This window comes from Solanum stenotomum, chromosome 8 (genome assembly GCF_019186545.1).
Source record: "Solanum stenotomum isolate F172 chromosome 8, ASM1918654v1, whole genome shotgun sequence".
In the NCBI taxonomy this organism is placed as follows: Eukaryota; Viridiplantae; Streptophyta; class Magnoliopsida; order Solanales; family Solanaceae; genus Solanum; species Solanum stenotomum.
Genome location: NC_064289.1, coordinates 21,393,593 through 21,415,146, shown reverse-complemented (window position 1 = coordinate 21,415,146; position 21,554 = coordinate 21,393,593). Strand labels below are relative to the sequence as shown.

The following is a 21,554-nucleotide window of genomic DNA, read 5'->3' as shown; positions in this document are numbered from 1 at the left end:
TCAACTGGGTTACCAATGCTACGACTTGGAATAAGCCATTTAACTTAAGCCCCAGATCATCAGAGTGCACAAGATTTATAAACTCTTTATTGGACATTACTATGGATTTGTCTCTTCATAAATGAGCAACAGGTTGTGGTTGTTTGTCTTGGACAACGGCGATGTTAAGCCAGCTTTCATGCACCTAGACTATTTCACTAGGTATCAAGTAACTCATATGGTTGCCCATCAAAATTAAGGCTGATGGAAGAAATCACCTAGAGTTTTATTCTCTGCTAAAAAATGAGAACCATGGTCTAATATTGTTCTTCTACTGTTAAAACAATACAATTGTGAAATACTGGTTTCACTGAATATTGATGTATGTACATAGCAGAAGAAACGGTCATGGTGAAGCAGAAGATGTACAAGAGTAGGGAGAACATATCACCATGAAGATGTACAAAAGTAGGGAGAACATATAAGCAGCTCCTCATACGGTCAAACCAACTAAAAGTCGTGGCTGGATAAAGCAAGAGGCTTAAATTCTGCATGTGACTTCGTGGAGTGATTGCTCAATATTCTGTGTAAGAAAGAGACAGCTTCCACAATGCATTTACCCTTGTTCAACATGATACAACTTGTCCTGCAATAAGAAAACAGATTAAACATAGTCATGCTGTTGAAGAACATTCTCAGGTCAAAGGTCGAGTTTCTACTACAGTTCTAATACGAATTTAAAACAGCAAGTATTTGAGATGGTTTGGAAGGGTAGGCGGGAAAGAATAGTTTGAGGATAAATGGTTAGACAAGGGCTTTATTTCTTTGCCAACACAGGATGAAGTTCATCTTTTTAGAAGAAAATTTAATGATTGGGAGGTGGATGAAATCAGTGAATTATTTAATTATTGAAGCCCATTAAACTGGATGATAACAACAAGAATAGGATGATTTGGTTAGCTGATAAAAGTGGTGTACTCTCTGAGAGAAGTTGTTACATGAGGTTACAGAAGCAAGCTGGAAACTGGGAGGTTGATTGGCCATGGAAAATAAAGCCCCTCCAAAGGTTTCTTGTTTTAGGTGGGTGACTGCCAAGAGTGCTTGTTTAACACAAGACACCATACAGAGGAGGGGTACTTCAATGTATAGCAGATGCTTTTTATGTGAGAAAGCAGGAAACACCACTAATCATCTACTGATGTATTGTGATTCAACCTGGCAGGGTTGGACATAATTTCTGTGTGTTTTTGGTGTGCAGTGGGTGATGCCAAAGGATGTTAAGAGCGTCATGCCAAGTCGGCAGGGAGAGAGAATTCAGAACCAGTTGAAGCAGATATGGAGGACTGTCCCATAGTGTATCATGTGGAATATTTGGCTGGAAAGAAATAAGAGATGTTTTGAAGAGAAGAAACAACATCGGTACTGGAATCTAATTGCATCTGCCGTCTGTTTTGTGGTGCAGGAAACACAGGAGAGAGAATATGGAACATCTTTTTGAGCTTTGAATTCCATGATGTAATGCAGTCATTGTAATACTTTTTTTGTACTCTTCTGCAGTACCTACTTGGTACTAGCTTTTAGTGAAACTATCTTTACCTTATAAAAAATACCACTCTTTGACTGATTTGAAGGAAAGATATCTTTCTTGATTGCATATGAGCTAGTAAGTCCTACTCAACACGAGTCCCATATCTCATGCCACAAACTAAATGGGGCAGTCCTTCCAAGTACCAGTTTAAGAAACGAATACCAAGTTCAACAGAAATGGAAGAGTTACTCTTACAAAGTTGGGCATAATACCTCCATAATTATTTCCATCGTCCAATTAATTTGACTTTTAATTGTCAAATTATTCATGGTTCCTCAAATGAAGAAGGGGCACCTTGTTACATCATCTAGTTCTCTTTGTACTTGGTTTTCTTTAGAGCTTTATCCATTATTGACAAATGACAAGTATAATGATATATCCATGCATTAACAAGTTTCTACACCTCAAAACTAGTTAAACTTATGCATATGTGCTGAGAGAATTTCAGTTTTTTGAGAAATAACTGATCCAGAAAAAGAGTATTCAAGTGTTTGACTTGATAACTTATGTCACGTTTTAATGTTAGAAGTTGCAACACATTTTAATGCAAGTATATTTAGCATTTGGTTCAAACAAATTAATGAATAATATATTCCTCACTAATAGTTTTTAACCTTGTTCTTACTCAGGGAAGTGCAACAAAATATCACAAAAATAAAGAAGCAGCCAGACTATAACCTCCTCTACTCCCTACTCAATTCCTAAAACCTCAAAAGGAAAGATAGGAATCAAAATACCCCCACCCACCCACACAGATATAGACACAAACGCATACTGGCAACGAGATTACTGACCTCATTCCTTCTGCCACATCAGTAAGCTCAGCTCTAGTAGGCACTCCAGATCTGACGAGTGACTCCAGGACCTGTGTTGCCCAAATGACAGGAACATGAGCAGCTGTGCAGACAGAGATTATCTCCTTCTGTATATATGCCATGTTTTCCCATCCACACTCTACAGCAAGATCTCCTCTGGCAATCATAATGCCCAAAGGATTTGGCATTTTCATTGCCTCCAGTAGTAGGAGCGGCAATTTCTCAAATCCTTCTTTTGTCTCGATCTTTAAAGAAATCCCCAAGTCCCTTCTTTTCCGCTTCTCAAGTTCTTGGCGCAACAGTAGAATGTCACGGACATCTCGGACAAATGATACACCCACCATGTCTGCATGGTTGGCCACAAAGTCAAGATCTATAAGGTCCTTTGAAGTGAGACCTTCATACCGAATATTGCTCCGCGGAATATTTATGGACTTCTCTGATCCAAGTTTACTACCCCTGGGACCTGCATGGGTGATTGACACAAGAATTTCCGAAGTGCTAGTTGCTTTAATAATACCCCATATCTTCCCATCATCAAAAGCAATAGGTTCCCCAGGCTTCACTGAATCAAAAACATATTCAGATGAGCAGGATATCCTGTGCGCACCAGTGGAAGAAGTCAAATTGTTTTCTTCATTTTGACCATCTCGTGATATACTCAGCAAGTCATCAACCCTTAATTTGATAAATTGCTTGAGAGGAGGAATATTTACTACATGTCCAGCTGATAATTTCCTTCTCTTGTCCTTGATAAACAATTTTGCACCTGACTTGACATAAGCAGCCTTACTGCACTCAGCCATATATCCGACGCCTGAGAAAATAGGATACCTGCTTATGATCTTAAGTGTCCTTTGTTTTCCACAAGCATCAAATAATGTCACAACATCATCAACCTTGAGCTTACTAAGAAGTTCTTCACCGTCCACATGTAGAATAGCATCAGGGGATACATGGGCTGGTGGAGAACCAGCTCCTGGGCTTGAGAGCCAAACTAGGGCAGGATATATCACTTTCCCATAAGCATTCTTCTTGGGAGATATTTTCAACACACATGGACCAGCCTGCAGTTTTCCAGTTCGAAGCTTGGGCCCAGCTAAGTCCATGAGAATTCGACAAGGCTTTTCAAGAATTTGAGAGGTTCTTTTCACCCTTCTGATTATCTCACTCCAAATTTCAGGGCTTCCATGAGCACAATTGATACGAACAATGGTAGTTCCAGCATTTAGAAGATCTTTCATTAATGTTTCACTTTCTATAGCTTCTTCACCCACTGTTACCATGATATGGGTGTTTCTCTTCTCTGGCAATCTGCCTAATAACAGGTCCGCAGTATGGGATGCCCTCCTCCTTAGTGTATTAATAGAAAATTCCCCCTTCATTTGTTTGTCCAGACTTTTTGTTGAAGAGATTCCTTCACTATAAGAGATAGTATGACTAGAAGAATCATATTTTACGTTATCTAACAGCCGGATGCCTGCAGAAAGACTTGCTAGAACATGTTGATTTATTGTGTCTAAATTCAGTAAACAAATGGAAGAAAGTTCTTCTTTAAGCTGCTCTATGTTGAGGCTTTTCAAGGCCAAATAATGAATCAGGTTTGTCGCACTGACCAAGTAATTTCTGTCATTCATGGAACCACAAGTTAGTTGCAGGAAAAATGATCAAGCAGGGAGAAAATAGCAATAGAGTTGCTGATGGAAAAGCTGAATATATAGTAGGTACTTTAATCACATTATGCATAATGCTTCAAGTTTATTTTAGAACACTCAAGATACAATAAATGAAAGTACCTATAGAAACCAAACAACCTCAATGACAAAAAGGAAAAGACAAGATTGATTTTTCGTACTATACTGATTAAATTTTCCATGCTGGAATATGTTCTCACAATAACCCTCCCATTAGTTCTTTTAAACACATCCGTTCTACAAGTTCCAATTTAAATTGTTATTTCTTGTCTTAAACTTTATCTGCTGGTATTTCTCCTTTGGCAGTCTCAGAGATGAAAAAAAAGTGAGGATAAACAGGACTTTATCATCTTGCAATATAAATGTACATACATTTTATCACCTTCACTGAAAAGGAAAATATTAAAGAAAACATACTTGTGAGACATTTTAAGTTTGGAAGCATTCCATTGTTCCATTGCCAGTACATGCAAATGAACTGCCATCAGCTTAGCAAGCAGGCCATCTTCTTTACCATTGATCTCATAACTTCTAAGAATACCTTCACCACATGGCAACAAGGAAAAAGTTGTTCCCATCTCTGGTGCACAAGAACTCCCATCTTCTTTCTGACCAACGATGACCGGATAATCAATATAGTAATCTGAGCCTTCTTTTTCAGCATCATCCTTTTCATTTGGAATAGCAAAGACAATGTTCTTTCTGGCAAGGTTTCCATTATTACTGGCTATAAATTGGACAATATGTTCCCTAAAGCCAGGAATTTTGAAAAAAGGTTGTGGACTTGAGTACTTCTTGGACAGGTTGGAAGATCTAACAACCAAGAATGAAGCAATTTGAAAGCCCTGCAGAAAGGAATGTTCAGCAATGTTACAAAAGAGTGAAACTAGGATATAGCAACAAATAATTAGGGACTGTGAATAGCATAGCCTCAAAGATACCAAAGGAGAGTGATAACCTTTAGCTAGCAGAGGTTAGCACAAGGTACGTAAACTCCAACACGAGTTCATTTTCTGATACTTACTTGAACTAAACATTGTGCTATATGAGTATCCTTGTCAAAAGAGGATTACTTACATTATTTGACAGTGCAGATTGATTGGTGAATATGGCAACAGAAGCTACACCACCCAACATCTAGAGACAGACGTTGATAAAGTTCACAGGCAGAGGACAATTGAAAATCTGCAGAGTACAAGCAAAGCACTTTAGACTTGAAGTCTCGCAGACATGTTTAACACTTGTTTTTTCTATAGAGGAACCAGCAAATAATACAATATCTAAGCTTTAATTCTCCATATAAATACAAATGATTTGAAGCCATCTGTTTATACACACAAATTGTACAAGTAAACACAAATAGAAACTCTCCTTGATAACACCAAATCATTTTTGTGACCATTTTCAATTAGAACTCCTTTTCTATTTAGGTGTTTTCATTTGAAATCTTCTATGCTTAGCCAATCAGCTGCTATAGATGCATTCTATATAAAGGATAACAACACCAACTTGAAACTCTATTTGATTCGATTGAAGTCTTAACACATAAGTCCGGGGAACCAAAACACTATACCCTAACTAGCTCTAGTTCAATAGAGCATGCTAGCATAATCTTGAGTCCATTTTTTCCAACAAAGTACAGAATTCTGAGAAATCACTACTGTTTCTACCTATTATAGTACCAATTTCGTACACAGATTAACACATGCTAAGAAGAAGAAGAAGAGAAAAAAAAACATTTTGTGATTCAAATGAATTTTTTGTATAGAACTCGAAAAAGAGAAAACGGTATAGAAAGATGGAGAGAAATTACCTGGGAAGGGATTGGCTATTACTGGAAAAATGAATGGGAAAGTAAGGAGAGAAAAGGGTAATAAGGAGTGTGGAGGGCGTGTGCCAGATTCAGCGTAGGGGATGAAGATTCTTCAGCCCTATCATTTCCTATACGGCATCAACATGTGCCACAAATTGTTAGGTCGAATTAGATTGTAGCAATTGTAATTAAGTAATTTGCAAACCTAATGTATCCAAAAAAAAAAAAAAAAACTAATGGAAAAGCCTCAAATATATCACCAAATTTTGAAAAAAGAGTGAGCTCATTATTTCACAAAAGTGTTCATTTATGCCATTATATTTTAACAAAAAATATTATCCAATTTTGACATACCACTTTGTATATGTGGCCAACTATGATAGGAGCATATCACTAATTAAATTAAGAAAAATATAAAATTCATCTAATTTTAATTATTATTTTTTTAAAAGACCCAAAATAAACCTACATCCCTTTTATCCCCAAACCAACCATTATCTTCTTCTCTAAGACCCACATTTGAGTGAGGGGTGGACATGCATCCATTAACTTCGAAAAAAATTATGTGTACAATTAAATAAGGATCATATAATTAATTGAGACACGAAAAAATCTGAGTTGGTGCGTTGGTCCAACACTTTCCAATGTGCTTCTTTGCAAGCAAGTGTTTTCTTCTGTTCACGGACAAGAAATTAAAAGATGGAATATATATATATAAGGAGAATTCAAGGGTAAGTACGACATGAAATTGATAGACTTTAGGACTTCAAGTCCAGGTACAATATTATACAAAGTACAAACAATCCATAATGGACACAAAGCAAGAAACTTATAAAGAGAAAAAAAAATGAACTGTCAAAGTAGTGAACTATAAATACTATTTCCATCTCTGGTGCCTAAAGATTTCTTCAACTCAACTATAATTATGCTTATGTTATCTGTACTGCCCCGTGAAATCGCTAATTTTGCAAGTAAGGATGTTGCCTTTGCTGCAACATTTTCTTTCATGACCTTATTTTGAGAATGCTCACTTCCATTTTTGCACCTTCTAATCTAACCATTTAAGCATCTTCTTGTAAAATCACAAGCAACGTCATTGGGAATAACATCCCACAGACCATCACTGGCAAGTATTAAGAACTCATCTCCATCACTTTTTTTGCTCACTGTGACTTCTGGCTCTGGTATTACATACGGTTTTAGGTAGTTATCCCCTGCATTAACTCTTTTGGCAAATTGAATATTCAAGAATACAGAAATTCTATATGTAAGCTTATGTCTTCGTTTTTGGTGTGTCCTAGACAGAAATCAGGATACATGATCATTCAATTTTGATTTGATACGAAACATAATCTGGATGTACCTATGGATCTTGAAGTAGCTAGTACTCCTAATACTCGATGTCCATTCCAATTGATGACCTTCCCGCCTGACTTCTCAATTTTCTCCAGTTCATCAGGTTTGTCCGGCTGTGTACAAGAACGTCAATTTACAAAATTAACAACCAAATAAAGAATTACTCCATTCATTTCATATAAATGCACCTATCAGGTTTTAGTTGCTCTCTTCAATTCAATTTGTTTATATTGCTTTATTTTTAATTCGCTAAAGAAGAATGTTTCTCAACACTTGTGTAGTAACTCTTTAATTCTAACTTTCCAGGTAATGTGTTGAAGTCCACAAAATCAAAGGACATTTTTGAAGTAAATTTCCAAATTACTCGTATTAGATACCTAAGTTGTTACAAGAGTTTTAAAAAGCAAGATTCCAAATTTTCAAAATACCTTATGATCATTACATAAGGCCAATGCAACTCCACCTCGTGAAAGCACAGCTCTAGAATCCCCACAATTGGCAACTATTACCTCTTCCTTCCCCACAACCGCCACGACTGTCGTTGATCCAATTGTCGCCACTTCCGCCCCATTAATCATGTTCACCTCTTCATCCATCTTATAAAAATTCGTCGTCATCACTTTCGCCCAATTTATTTCTTCTAATTTCCCATCTTCTTCAAGAATTACTTCCATCAGTACCTTGTGCAACAAGTCACGGCAGACATGAACTACACATGACCCTCCATGTCCATCATAAACACCGAAAAAATCATAATTCGTCAATAAATCCAGCTTCACTGACAAAGCATCCTCCATTGTCTTCTTCCACCGATCAAAGAGATAGATCCATGTGAATATCTCGTAATGGATCGTAAATCCTCTGTTTCCTTGCTTACTTCATCGACATTACTGGGAGTTCTGGTCAAAACGACACCATTTTCTGAATGTTGCTGCTGATGATGAGAAGTTGTCTTACTCATGGTGAATAACAGAGACACTACAACCTCTTTTTTCTCTCTGTATTCTTCTCCATTTCTGATTTTCTCATCATCATCATTCGTTACTCCAATATTCTGATTTCGTTTCTTTTTGAAGCATTTGTAGTTGGTTACGGCAACATTGGCGTTAGTGCTATAGATGTCAGGCATTAATGTCCTGCACAATCGCTTCAATTGCTGACTAACATTAAAGACGAGAACACTTTTGCTGTTTTGCATTGAGATTAAAATCTTCCATTGCACCTGATTCCGACAATGTGGTTTGCCGGAAAACAGTTTTCGGCGAGGCGCCATAAAATTTATCATTAGTCATTGTTTGAAGGCTAAGAATATGACAAACACACTGCAGCCAGTAGGTGATTGATGGAAAATATGTAACACCTTATTTGTAGGGTTGTTCTGTCTTAATTTAAATATTATATTTATTTTTACTATAGATGTATCTATTGCGTTTAAATTCATTGCTAGGTAATATCAAAAGGTCTCATTTTGTATAGTAATCAATTGTGTGATCCTGTTGTTAATTTAATATTTTTTTTGCTTATTATGTAATAATTCTATTTTATTCTTTACTTGTAGTAGCTCTATCATATACTCAAAAAAAAATCGTAAATTTATCATTCGAATTATTAATACGTAACAACATGTAATACTCCTTCTGTCTCAATTTATATGACTTACTTTCATTTTTAGTCCGTCTAAAAAAGAATGACATATTTTAATATTAAATAATAATGTCACGCCCCAGATTCAAGGGTGCAACTGGCTCCTAATGCCAGAACTCAGGCTCGAGCTGACCCTGCTGAACCATTTGCTAGTAGCGCATGGCAGCCACAAACAGTCAAGAAAATAAATAAGTATATCTTGGCTTAAAATTAAGCCCTCGGCCGGCAAGGCCCCTGTCAACTGATCTATAAAGGAAACAGCTACTCCCAGGAAATCATATAAATAAATAACCAACTTGCACAGAAGTCCTGATTGGGCCGTCGAGGCTACCATGATATCTATACCAAAACTAAAAACAGGTAAATATTAGTACAATACATCAAACAGCTCACAAGCTTCAGCAAACCAACAACATAGGCCAGCATGGCCATAACGTAGCTATAAACCCCACACACTAGTCTGCAAGCCTTTAAGAGTAGTAAAGATTGGTGGGACAGGGCCCCAGCCTACCCATGAGAATATATACAACAAAAGGTAATAAACCTCCCAANTCTATTACGTTTAAATTCATTGATAGGTAATATCAAAAAGTCTCATTTTGTATAATAATCAATTGTGTGATCCTATTGTTTTATTTTTACTTATTATGTAATAATTCTATATTATTCTTTACTTGTAGTAGCTCTATTACATACTCAAATTTTTTTCGTAAATTTATCATTCAAATTATTAATATGTAACAATATGTAATACTTCTTCTGTCTCAATTTATATGACTTACTTTTCTTTTCAATCCGTCTAAAAAAGAATGACATATTTTTATATTAAATAACAATTTAACTTTAAAATGTGAAATAATTTATAGTCATACAAATTTCTACCATTCATTTTAGACCACAAATTTTATAAATCTTCCTTATTTTCTTAAAATTTGTGTCGAATCAAACTATCTCATATAAAATAGGACAAAAAAAGTAATGAAGAATAATATAATTCATTTAAGTATCTTATTTATTAAAATAACGGAAAAGGGCCAAAAATACTCTTGAACTATTTGAAAAGGTCTAAAAATATCCCTCATCCATCTATTGGGCTAAAAATTTTCTTATTGGATAAATTAAATCTCAACCCATTTAATTTTCTCATACCCACCCATTGTAGTGAACATGACCCAAACCCAATTAGAAGACCCATTAAAAAATAAAATACATTATATGAAACAAAATCAGTTGTTGAAGAGAGAACATTAAATAAAACTTGCCATTTTCCACATCAGGCGTAGACAGATATACTTGGGAACACTTGAGGCTACCATCAGCATCAAAGAAAACTAACAAATTGAGAATAGTAACAGAGCAAATTCTACAAACTATGCAAACCCAAATTCTCATGAATTAACAAAAGCTGATAGATTTCATAGATGATTGATTAGCCATCCACATTACACAAGATTTGTACAAGTAAGGAAGCTAATAACTAAAAGGAAATATTTTTACACCTATCATCAATCCCCAATACAGTAAAATTAAACATAAACTCTAAAGTTGATCAAATTCTTCAAGAGCTAGTGAATTTGGTAACAACCTTTGTGCCTAAACTCTAAAGTTGATCTCTAGTGGAATGTTTTTCACTTGTTTCTTCTAAATATTTTGAACTGATTTTACTTTAAAATTTTCGACGCCATTTTATGCTCATGTCATATTTAATTAATATTTTGAAGTTCTAATGGAGCCAAATTCCCAAATAATCATTTTTAATCAATTGATTGAATATTATCTTGAAAATTTTGAATAAGAAAAGAGGGAAGAAGAAAGAAGCTTGGGGTTAGGGGAGAAAGATTCAATCAATTTATTTTTTAATGGGTCTTCTAATTGGGTTTGGGTCAGGTTCACTACAATGGGGGTGGGTAGGAGAAAATTAAATGGGTTGAGATTTAATTTATTCAATAAGAAAATGACATGTAACAAATAATAATAATTATTATTATTATTTTTTAAAAAGTGATTGTTAGTTTTAACGGTAGAGATGGACCAAAAAGGTGGATGGAGGGGTTTTTTTAATCCAATAGATGAATGAAGGATATTTTTAAACCTTTTCAAATAAATTAAGGATATTTTTGACCATTTTCCGTTAAAATAATACAATACAAATAAGAATCAAATCGATGGTCCACAAATGGGAAGAAAGAATGAAAGAGCATGTGAAAGTTGAAAAAACAGGGGAATGGGGGTGGGTGGTGGGACAGACCTTAAACGAATTAATTTCATACACGTGTACGGTGGCGATGGAGTAGGAGATAAAAGGTGGCAAAAAGATGTTGGATTAATTGATACGATTTTTTGGAAAGTAAGAGGACCACTGTATACGTGTCGTTAAATTGAGTGGAGAGTATGCAACTTTCTTTTGTGGGAACCATACTATGGATTTGTCAGAATCAAAGGATGGAATTTTTATAAGACACGTGTTTGTTAGCAACTGATTTTCTTAAAATTGGACTTGTTTTTATGTGTCGATTTGCAATTAAATAATGTTATATGTTCCGTAAATCTCACTCTACTTTTTTATTTATTTATACTATAAATGTGATATGTTTGTCTTAAGATATTTATTGAAGTAGAAATAACTTCATCTCGAAGGTCACTCTATCTAACAAACATTTTTTACCATATAAATAAAATTTGTTGAAAAATAATTTGGAATTTCTTGTATATTTAATAAACTTCTCAACACAAATACATAGTCTAGGCCCCTATCACAGCAGCTCCGTCCATGAAGGAATAACATAAAGATGGGCTTGTTTCTGTCAATTGTCACAAACATGCACTAAATAAGTGACTGGAAAGGTTTGATGATATGTGATAGATGACCTTTCAAGACAAATATCAAATGGAAGAAAATACTACGTACTAATAAGTTAATGCTAAATCTCACATTGCCAAACCAAAAAAACAACCAACTGCTTTGCTTTGTTGAGTGTGGACTGATCAATTGCTAAAATATGGACAGAACCACACAGAATCTTATGTATAGAAATATCTAACAGAAATTCAGGTACAAGACACCACATTTCAAAAACAGCGTAGGGAAAACTCAACATGAACTACAAAAGAGAATAAAAGTTCAACAAGAACAGAGAAGAGGAGGAGGATCATGGATTAGAATATGAACATGTTCAGATTACTAACTGTTTTGATTAATTACTCCAATAACAGTACATAAGTATCTTCCTTAGTCTACACAAAAGTCACTATACAATATAAGTTTCTCATATGCACAAAAACATCTTGAATCCCAACCGAAGTAAAGAAGAGATGCCAAAATATGGTCTAGCTAAAATATTTTCGCTTATCAAAAACACCACGTGAATCAAGATTTCTTCGCCCTAGAGAAGTCCATCCATGGATACTGCAGAAGATCATGAACAAGATCAGTTAATATGAATATTCTTCGAGGGAGGGGGCAGGAGAGAAAAACACATTATCATAAAGTACCTTTTCCATAATAAACTTTAGCATCTCCTGGTTTTGCATTTCGTCTAGTGTTGGAAGACCTATTGCTTCATGTCGCTGATCAAACTGTAAAAGTATTATCCATCACACATTTAGAAGGCATCAATATCCATAAATACAACAAGAAATTCAGTTCTTGTGATCATGAATTTTCACCAAAAGAAGAACCAGTAAACAAGTAAATCAAACATCACTAGATTTGTCCCTTCTACAAAATGAAGATAACAACAATACCACTCCCAAGGTAAAAACATGTTCAAGTCCAGTAATTAAGTATGGCTAATGGCCGCAGATGAAACTGGTTGATACAACTTAGCATCATCAACAATAGCTATAGGAGAAGTAAACCTCCTATGCAAACAATCACCCATCATAACAACAAGAAGACAGTTCATTTATTTAAACACCATAGCATTCAGGGCTCCCAGATTATGCTATAATCCAATTGAGAGATAGGAAAAAATGGAACCTTTAAGACCTGAAGAACAAAATTCTATTAATTGTACGGAACTATCAATGTCGGTCAACACTGTGGCCCTTTAGAGTTTAGTTTCGTTCTTGTGTCATACAAAAGATTCTACTAAAAAAATTGTATAACCAAGTATCTATGTTTTTCTATAAAGCACCTTCAATACTTACCTTTCATAACTAACCTCAAATCCAGATGTACATTTTGATTTCATAATTATGAACCAAAATATACTAGAAGAATTTTAGGCTCAAAAGTAGCTTCCTAAACTCCAAATCTGAAGTTTTTTCTCATAAAAACATTTCTATCCTAAGTTTCTACAAACTAAACCAGAAGTACTTTTTTGGGCATTTACCAAGCATGTCAAGTAAAGGTGTCAAGAAGGGACCCATTTTTTCAAATGCAAAAGGAAATTTTTGGGGATACTAGTAGAGCACATAGTAATGATAAATTTGTACTAATGCGAACAACAAATGACTCATAAGATATAGGATAAGCACAAATTATGCAGTACCTACCATGGCAGTGATGCTAGAAACTTCCATATGAATACCATAATTGAGGGTTTACTTGGCAGAGATATGTAAAAATGAAGTGACAACAGAATTCCGACATAAAAAGGTGTTACCATAGCAGAACAATTCCAACTAACAATAAAACCATACCATAATAGTTTCAACACTAGATTGAATCTCCGGGTCCAATTCTGATAGCCTGGTAATTTCAGGTTCAACTTTCTCGATATCGAGTTCAGGTTCACCTTTAACTACCCATTTCCACAAGTTTATCTTGTCTATCTTAGTAAGGAGTACAGAGATGGATTTCTGATCCTCTGCAAAGATGTTGGCAATAGTTAGTTCGTGATCTTGTGTTCCTCAAAGTAAAGCTGCATTGTTCTTGCACAGATTATAGTAAGATCAACTAGCAAACTATTGGATTAGTAGGTACATGCCTATACTCTGAAACTATGTACCACAGTGAAAATCAACTGCAGGGTGCTAATAACAGCAGATGTAAATAGAAAAAAAATTCAAGCAACCATGCATCAATACATGACAGCAATTTACCTAAGGTCTAGAAACAAGCCTCAACTTTGACAGGTCGATAGAGTCCTCCCTGCCACCACAAAGAGGATGAATGTTAATATACAGGCTCAGAAGGAAATCATGCAAATCTTACACATTTTGAAATGGAAAAACATCAAATGATATCTCTGAATGACTAGAAACAGGAGAACACACTAACATCAATTATTGGAGGTTGACCCTTTAGTCCGACTGTAAGATGGTTCATTTTTATATCGCAAATGATAAACCTGATTTTGTTCCCTGAGGTACAGGAATGTTGACATTAACCTCCTGTAATGATTGACCCCAAGAGTAGTTGTCCAGATCAAGGTCGTTGCCTATGTTGGGAGCTGTGTACATATCAGCAGAAAGAGCAATAAGCTATTGGAGATGCAAAATAAATAAGGCTGTTCGGTAACACCAATTAACATATAAAGTTGGAATATGATGAGAACAAAGAATCACCAAGTGTAATATGGAGTTTGGAATTTCAAGAAAATACACAATGAACAATGGTATAGCAGAGAATTGGAGTTAAAGGGCCTTCTGCAAAAAAATATAAACAGTATGCCACAAACGTACACACCTACACAGCTTAGAAAGAGAATACTAGTTCAAACTGAATACGGTCAATCTTCTGATGACATAAAGGTTAATAAGACCAAGTCCAGCGACAAATAAAGGAGACAACAAAAGAAAGCCACAACATCGACCCTCCCTCAGCAGATTGGCACAATGCAAATGAAAATCGCATAAATCCTATGCTATCAAATTCCAAACTACAAGAGAGCAAGAGTAGGGCTTCAATCATGTGCTAATGATCTGAAACCACTTAGCCATTAACTTTCACTAAAATGTTGTGCAAATATAACTCTAAAGATCAAGAATGAAGCTTCAATTGGGCTATTTGATACACTTATTCATTTTCAGAACATTAGGCTCTAAACACACTTGATAAGTGCAAACATTTGAAACGACTTAGCCATCAACTATAATTGCTTTACAAATCGAACTCAAATAAACTTTACTTATGACTAATAACCATAAAAATATATATCAGATGATATTCAAGATCAAGATTCAAATCAATAATTATTATATCTTTTTCCCTGAGTGGTAATCTCGAAACCCAAGGGTTCAAGGGAGTGAAATTGAAGCACAAGTTAGGACAATCAGTATGTAACCATTGTGTTAACTCATTTCCTAAAATTCTTACCCGAAAGCTACACGCCTCTAACTAAATACTCCTCTAACTCTAAAACACCAGGGGGAAAAAGTAAAACACAGATGAGACATTTTGTTTAAATAAAAAATACCTAAAAGCTCCTTCTTGTTCTCTTCAATGGCCTCAGTAGTGATAATGGCCTCCTTAACCTCCTGTACAGATTGATCCCAAGAGTAGTTGTCCAGATCAAGGCCATTGCCTATGTTGGGAGCTATGTACATATCAGCAGAAAGAGCAATAAGCTACTGGTGATGCAAAACAAACAAGGTTGTTCGGTAACACCAATTAACATATAAAGTTGGAATATGATGAGAACAAAGAATAACCAAGTGTAATATGGAGTTTGGAATTTCAAGAAAATACACAACGAATAATGCTATAGTAGAGAATTGGAGTTAAAGGACCTTCTGCAAAAAAAATATAAACAGTATGCCACAAGCGTACACACCTACACAACTTAGAAAAAGGAATACTAGTTCAAACTGAATACAGTCAACCTTCTGATGACATAAAAGGTAAGAAGACCAAGTCCTGCAACAAATAAAAGAGACAACAAAAGAAACCCACAACATCGACCCTCTCTCAGCAGATTGGCACAACGCAAATGAAAACCACATAAGTCCTCTGCTATCAAATTCCAATTCCCATAGAGCAAGAGTAGGGCTTCAATCTGGGATAATGGATATTCTTTTTTTTTCTTTGATCAAACTATTGTATGTTCTTTTTAAAAGAAAATTAGAATCAAAACATACTTGATAAATGATAACATCTGAAAACACTTAACCATTAACTTTCACTAAAATGTTGTAAAAATATAACTCTAAAGATCAAGAATGAAGCTTCAAATGGGCTATTTGATACACTTATTTGTTTTCAGAACATTAGGCTTTAAACACACTTTAAAAGTGCAAACATTTGAAACCACTTAGCCATCAACTATCATTTCTTTACAAACCTAACTCAAATAAACTTTACTTATGGCTAATAACCATAAAAATATATATCAAATGATATTCAAGATCAAGATTCAAACCAATAATTATTATATTTTTTCCCTGAGTGATAATCTCGAAACCCAAGGGTTCAAGGAAGTGGAATTGAAGCACAACTTAGGACAATCAGTATGTAACCATTGTGTCCATATTCATAACTCATTCCCAGAATTCCTACTGGGAAGAAAAGTAAAAACACGGATGAGTCATTTTGTTAAAGAAAAATACCCTTCTTGTCCTCCTCAGTAGCGTTAATGGCCTCCTCTACCTTCGTCTCGTTAGAAGGCTTTGGTGATACAGGTGACGATGACAGTGGTTTGTCATCTTGCTCATTGTATTTGGAAATGATCACCATTGATAAACTCAATATACAGTTGAGAGTTTCAGGGTTTTGGCGGTGAAATTTTGAATTATGTAGAATTGAGGCTGATTATTTATATGTATAGAGGGAAATGAAAAGTGGAGGTAGCCTCTAGAATATTCCAGAAGATAGATCTTGTGGGATGAGTTCAAAATGCAATATAAAATGGGTAAAACACAAACCATAATGTTATTGGTGGAATACACTTGACTCTCCTTCTCTGTATATGTATTTCACAATATATTTGAGTTTCACAATTTTATTTATATATGTGTATTCCTGATACGCTCAAATTACACCTCCCTAAAGAAGTATAAGCGATCATTATCAAGTAAAGAACCCAACTTGTAGGTTGGGGTCGATCCCACGAGGAAAATGGTTTAGACTTTACTTTAACCAACAATTATATTCAATTAGCCAAAATACTTCCGGAAACAAGAAATAAAAAGGGGGGGATTTGTGAAACAAATTGTAAGAATTCAGTAAGTAATCAATAATCAAAAGTCAATTTCGGTTGTTATCAAGATGAGAAAATTAACTAGGGTAAACGTGTTCCCCACAAGCTCATAACTCAGTAATCCTAGTAATCGCAATCATTTCCTAGTGTGTTACATGCAAAGTGAAAAGTTAGGTATCTCTAAATCCTTTATCCGGCATCTAGAGAATTTCACCCCGTACCTTGATCCGGCTACGTGTGTATAATTTACTAACCCTTACCTTTATCTCATATTAGACATAATAATCGATGTTTGGCTTAGTTATTACTTCGCACCAATCGACACTAGCATATTAGATAGTATCACACTAAATCTATGTTGATAATTCTTTTCTTGTTGATTACCTCCTTGATCCGGCAAGTAGCAACAAGGCGAATACTAACGCGTGCACTCATTAAAAAGACTTTTAAATGAAAGAATTATCAATGCATGTAAAACACTATTCAAGGATTACTTATTTACTATTCATACTTTGTTAATCGCTCATGGTTCCCACAACCCTAGTTGTAGATTTAGTTACCCATACTAGCAAGAACACAATTCATAATATTAGATGAATAAATCATGAACTTACGTAACGAGAATAATAAACCCAGAATTTCAACTTGAATTGCAAAGCCAAAATCTTCAAAACGAATGTAGGAAATCAATAATTGCTAGGGTTGCAACTTAATCTCCAAAGTCACAAAGTAAAAATAGAATAATAATGTTTAACCCCCAAAAACGAGGTTTACATGTCCTATTTATAGAAAACAAATCCTAAATTAAAAGGGAAACAAATTAAGGAAAGTTTATTCAGGTACGCGTCTTCAATCCACGAGACTGACTTACGGACCGACGATGGATCTACGGTCCTAAGTCCCTTCCGTCAGCCAGGACTTAGAAAATATTTCTGCTTCCAAAAAATCAACTTCTCTGAAGCAAACGACAGACTAACAGTACGGACCGTAGATCGATCTACGGTCTGTCAATCCCCTCTGTAGCTCCATACTTAGAATCTTCAAAAATCAGGTACTGGAACCCTCGCAGTATCATTCTACGGATCAACAGTATGGTCCGTAGATCAATCTACGGACCGTAAATGGACACCGTGGTTCCACACTTCGTCAGATTTCCCTGATTTGTCCTCAATACCATGCCTGTTGATCTACGGTCATCACCTATGGACCGTGAATGGACTTACGGTCCGTAGATCACCTCTGTGAGTGCCCTATTTCTACAATTCTTTCAGCTGTCTCTATACTTCCGCGCCTGAACACCTTTCCTGCAAAACATGATAAAAACACATAGAAACCAATATAAAAAGGCCCTAGACATACACAACTTGTAAGTGAAATGTATTAGAAATACCGTAAACTCACGGTATATCAACACCCTCAACTTAAATTTGTTGTTTGTCCTCAAGCGACGCACTACAACTCTAAACGACACTTGTGTAGAAGCAAGCATTTTCAAACCCAAGCAATCACATGGCTCCCTACCCTCCTCATTGTTTTGGGTGCACATTCGTTCTTTTAGACTCGACAAGCCAATTCATGTGGATCACACCATGACACAGATGGACCAACTGACACACAACATACACCTTCTCACTATCACCAAAGTACCAACTTTCCGACAATGTAACTAGTGCCCTTACTTCAAACGAAATCTCCTTTTCCCAAGAATGAATGACATCATAGTACAATAATTTATTCAACACTCACGCTCATAAGTAATTTCAAATACAGTTAGTGCTCAATGCCATAAGTTTGCCCTTATTTTCACTGCTTAGACTCTCCAAAATAGACTCTAGGATCACTATAGGGCTTTCTTGGCTTGTATCGTAGGCTCAGGGTCAGGGGTGGTACATTTGTGTACTGCTTAGTGACTTTCTGCCCTCCTTGACATTACACTCGGCTTTCAACCTCTTTTTGCCCTATTTTTGTCATCCTATCATTTTACTTTCTTTCCCTTAATTTTCTTCAACCACGAATATGACCTCAGACTTTGCAGCTCTTTTTACTTTTATTTTATTTTAATTTTTTTTTCCTTTTAGCTTTCAACAAGTCACATCCTTTTATCTTTTTTTTTTCACATCACTCTTTTCATACCCATTTTTCTTTCAGTTCCCTCTTTTATAGTCACCCTCAACTTATGGATTTTCCATTAGTTGAGGTACACAATATCCTATGTCAGGTCAAGGCCAAGATTGAGGTTGCTTACATTAGCCACCCTCAACTTAGGCTTTTGGCCTAAGTCAAAGTGCACAGGTCCAAGGAGGGATCGGGGCCAACATAGTAGATTAAGGGAAAGTGAGATCAGGGTTTAGAAAGAAATGGTTTAATTTTAGGCTCAAATTATTTGGATCAAAGGGAGCATTTATTTCATTTGGTTGGATCCTTCTTTTAGGCTATTTGTGGATTTTTCAGAACAATGGCCTATGATCACTTCCTAACCTCTAGATTGAATTGTCTTAGCAGGACTAACCAGGCAAGTTCTAGCTTTGCACAAAAACTGTTTGAACACAACGATTCTCACACACTCTTGGCACATCATTCCATCATCAGGTTATTAGATTACCCAGTTCAAGTTTCAGCTTAAGTTATGCTATCAAGTTGGTTCATGATTATGTCATACTCAGAGCCAGCACATTCAACTAATCGTAGCCTATAACTTCTAGCATCCATCCCAAAATCTGACGGGTATCATTTTTCATTGGCCATCATGCTTCATTCTGTATCATGCTTCTACACATACAATCCTAAAACATGCCGGTTCAACAAAAACTAAACAGTCCCTTGGGGAAAAAGAACACAGGCAAGAAAACCCCAAGAGAGGATTCATGAGTTGGGTTATTCAGATTTCACCCTATCACTCACAATCCATTTACCCCACCCCCAACAAAAATAGATGCAGTTGTCCCCAATGCATACATAAACAGTAAAAGCAAATGGAATGGGTGAAGCAAACCTGTGGCGCAAAGCGCCGGCGAATCATCAACAAGCAGGAGGGTCCGATTTCCAGAAACCCGCTGGAACAATAGTGGGGGCACCCTCAGTAGTGCCCACATCAACAATCATAGCACCTTCAGTAGTGCTCTCTAACAATCTCTCCGCACCATCAGTGGTGCTCACCACATCCCTCAAAACAGGCTGAACCTCTGCAACTGGGGCAGAGCTCGATGCCCCTGCAACTCTCTCGCGCACCCTCTGTTGGCGCAACTCTTCGTCTACAATTGATGCCCTCCTAGCCTCCTTCTCCTGCCGACCCTGTCTCTTGTGAGCTTTCTCTTTTTCCGTGAGATGAGAATAGTGCCGCTTGCCTTTGGCATATGTCAGTACAGGCCCCTCCTCGGCGGTCCTACTGAATAGAGCATCTAGCACTGTATCATCAGTCAGTGCAGTAGGAGCAGCCTGAGTCTCAATTGAAGGTGCAACAATAATGGCATCAACGTCAGTCCGGAGGCTGGCTACGTCAGCCTGCAAAGCATATAGGTCTAAGGCTGGAGCTGATCACTCGAGGACTCGCAACTCAAACACATCAAGACGCTTATTAATAGCTTGGACCTTTCGGTCCATCATCCCCTCCATCCTGCACTCCATTCTGGACTCGGACTCGGCGATTGACTTTTGCATCCACAGCTGGATGTGATGCAGCAGGGTGGCCATCTGAGCTTCTAACTTTTGTACTCTGGCCAAAGGGACAACAGTAGCTCCTAACTGCGGTGTGGATCGGGAAGAGCAAGGAGTTATACTAGGTGCCTGAGATGAGGAGCCCGGGACAGTGTCGGTGTGATCGGGGATGCTAAGGTCATCACCCTGTGCCTGCCCTACTGTGTCTGCAAGATCGGCACCCAAAGGAGGTACCTCAACCTGAGGCTCTCTGCGAAATGCTGCCACATTAGCCTCATCTCGAATAAGGCCGATGTCCAATGCCCCTGTAGGGTGGACTAACTTGTCGCAATGCCAGATCGGCACTCCAGAGTCCCTACACAAATGGAAAATTAGACAGGGGAAGGGGTAGGTGGTGGAGGTCCTGAATGCCCTCTCGTGAATCTCTGCTAGCAGCATGCGGGCAAAGTCGATCTCCACTCCTGCTACCAATGCTGCAACCATGACCGCTCTGTCCCAAGTGACTTGATTATCAGCTTTTGTAGGCGACACTCTGTTACGCACCAGCAGCCAGAAGAACTTGACCACAAAATTTAGTGTGGCCTTCCGGATGCCCAACCGTGGAGCGGTAACCCATTCTGCACGCTCGCCATCTACAGCAATGCACCTGGCCAACCATAATAGAACAGTCTCTCGCTGCTCAGCATTCCTCTAAAAAGCACCACTCAGCACGATGTCCCATCTGTAGTCAAACTCAGCTGTGTTGAGAGACCAAAAATGACTTGTAGTAGGACCATAGAGAAAACGTCTGATCGTGGCAGGGGATATGTCCACCGGGCACCCTCGAACCAAAGTGGAAGTGAGCGGATCCTGCGCTAGTGGCTTTGACCGCTTGGAAATGGAACTGCGGAGAGTGGCAGCATACGAAGCATAGAACTCCCACACAATCTC

At 36.9% G+C, this 21,554-nt stretch overlaps 1 protein-coding gene and 2 pseudogenes across 1 annotated transcript; all 3 read right to left on the bottom strand.

The window, feature by feature from the left end:
• Positions 1-244: 244 nt before the first annotated feature.
• LOC125872040 (plastidial pyruvate kinase 4, chloroplastic) lies at positions 245-6,120 on the bottom strand. The gene is made up of 5 exons (XM_049552696.1): positions 5,890-6,120; positions 5,154-5,261; positions 4,494-4,921; positions 2,362-4,008; positions 245-625 (listed from the first exon to the last, which is right to left on the bottom strand). Exons 2-5 carry the CDS (start codon positions 5,211-5,213, stop codon positions 490-492), a joined length of 2,271 nt encoding a protein of 756 aa, XP_049408653.1. The 5' UTR covers positions 5,214-5,261; positions 5,890-6,120; the 3' UTR covers positions 245-489.
• Positions 6,121-6,613: 493 nt separating this feature from the next.
• Positions 6,614-8,585, bottom strand: LOC125873241 (protein phosphatase 2C 51-like; annotated as a pseudogene).
• A 3,448-nt stretch (positions 8,586-12,033) lies between these two features.
• The window catches only part of LOC125874075 (protein BOBBER 1-like), a 32,606-nt pseudogene continuing 23,085 nt past the window's right edge, over positions 12,034-21,554 (bottom strand).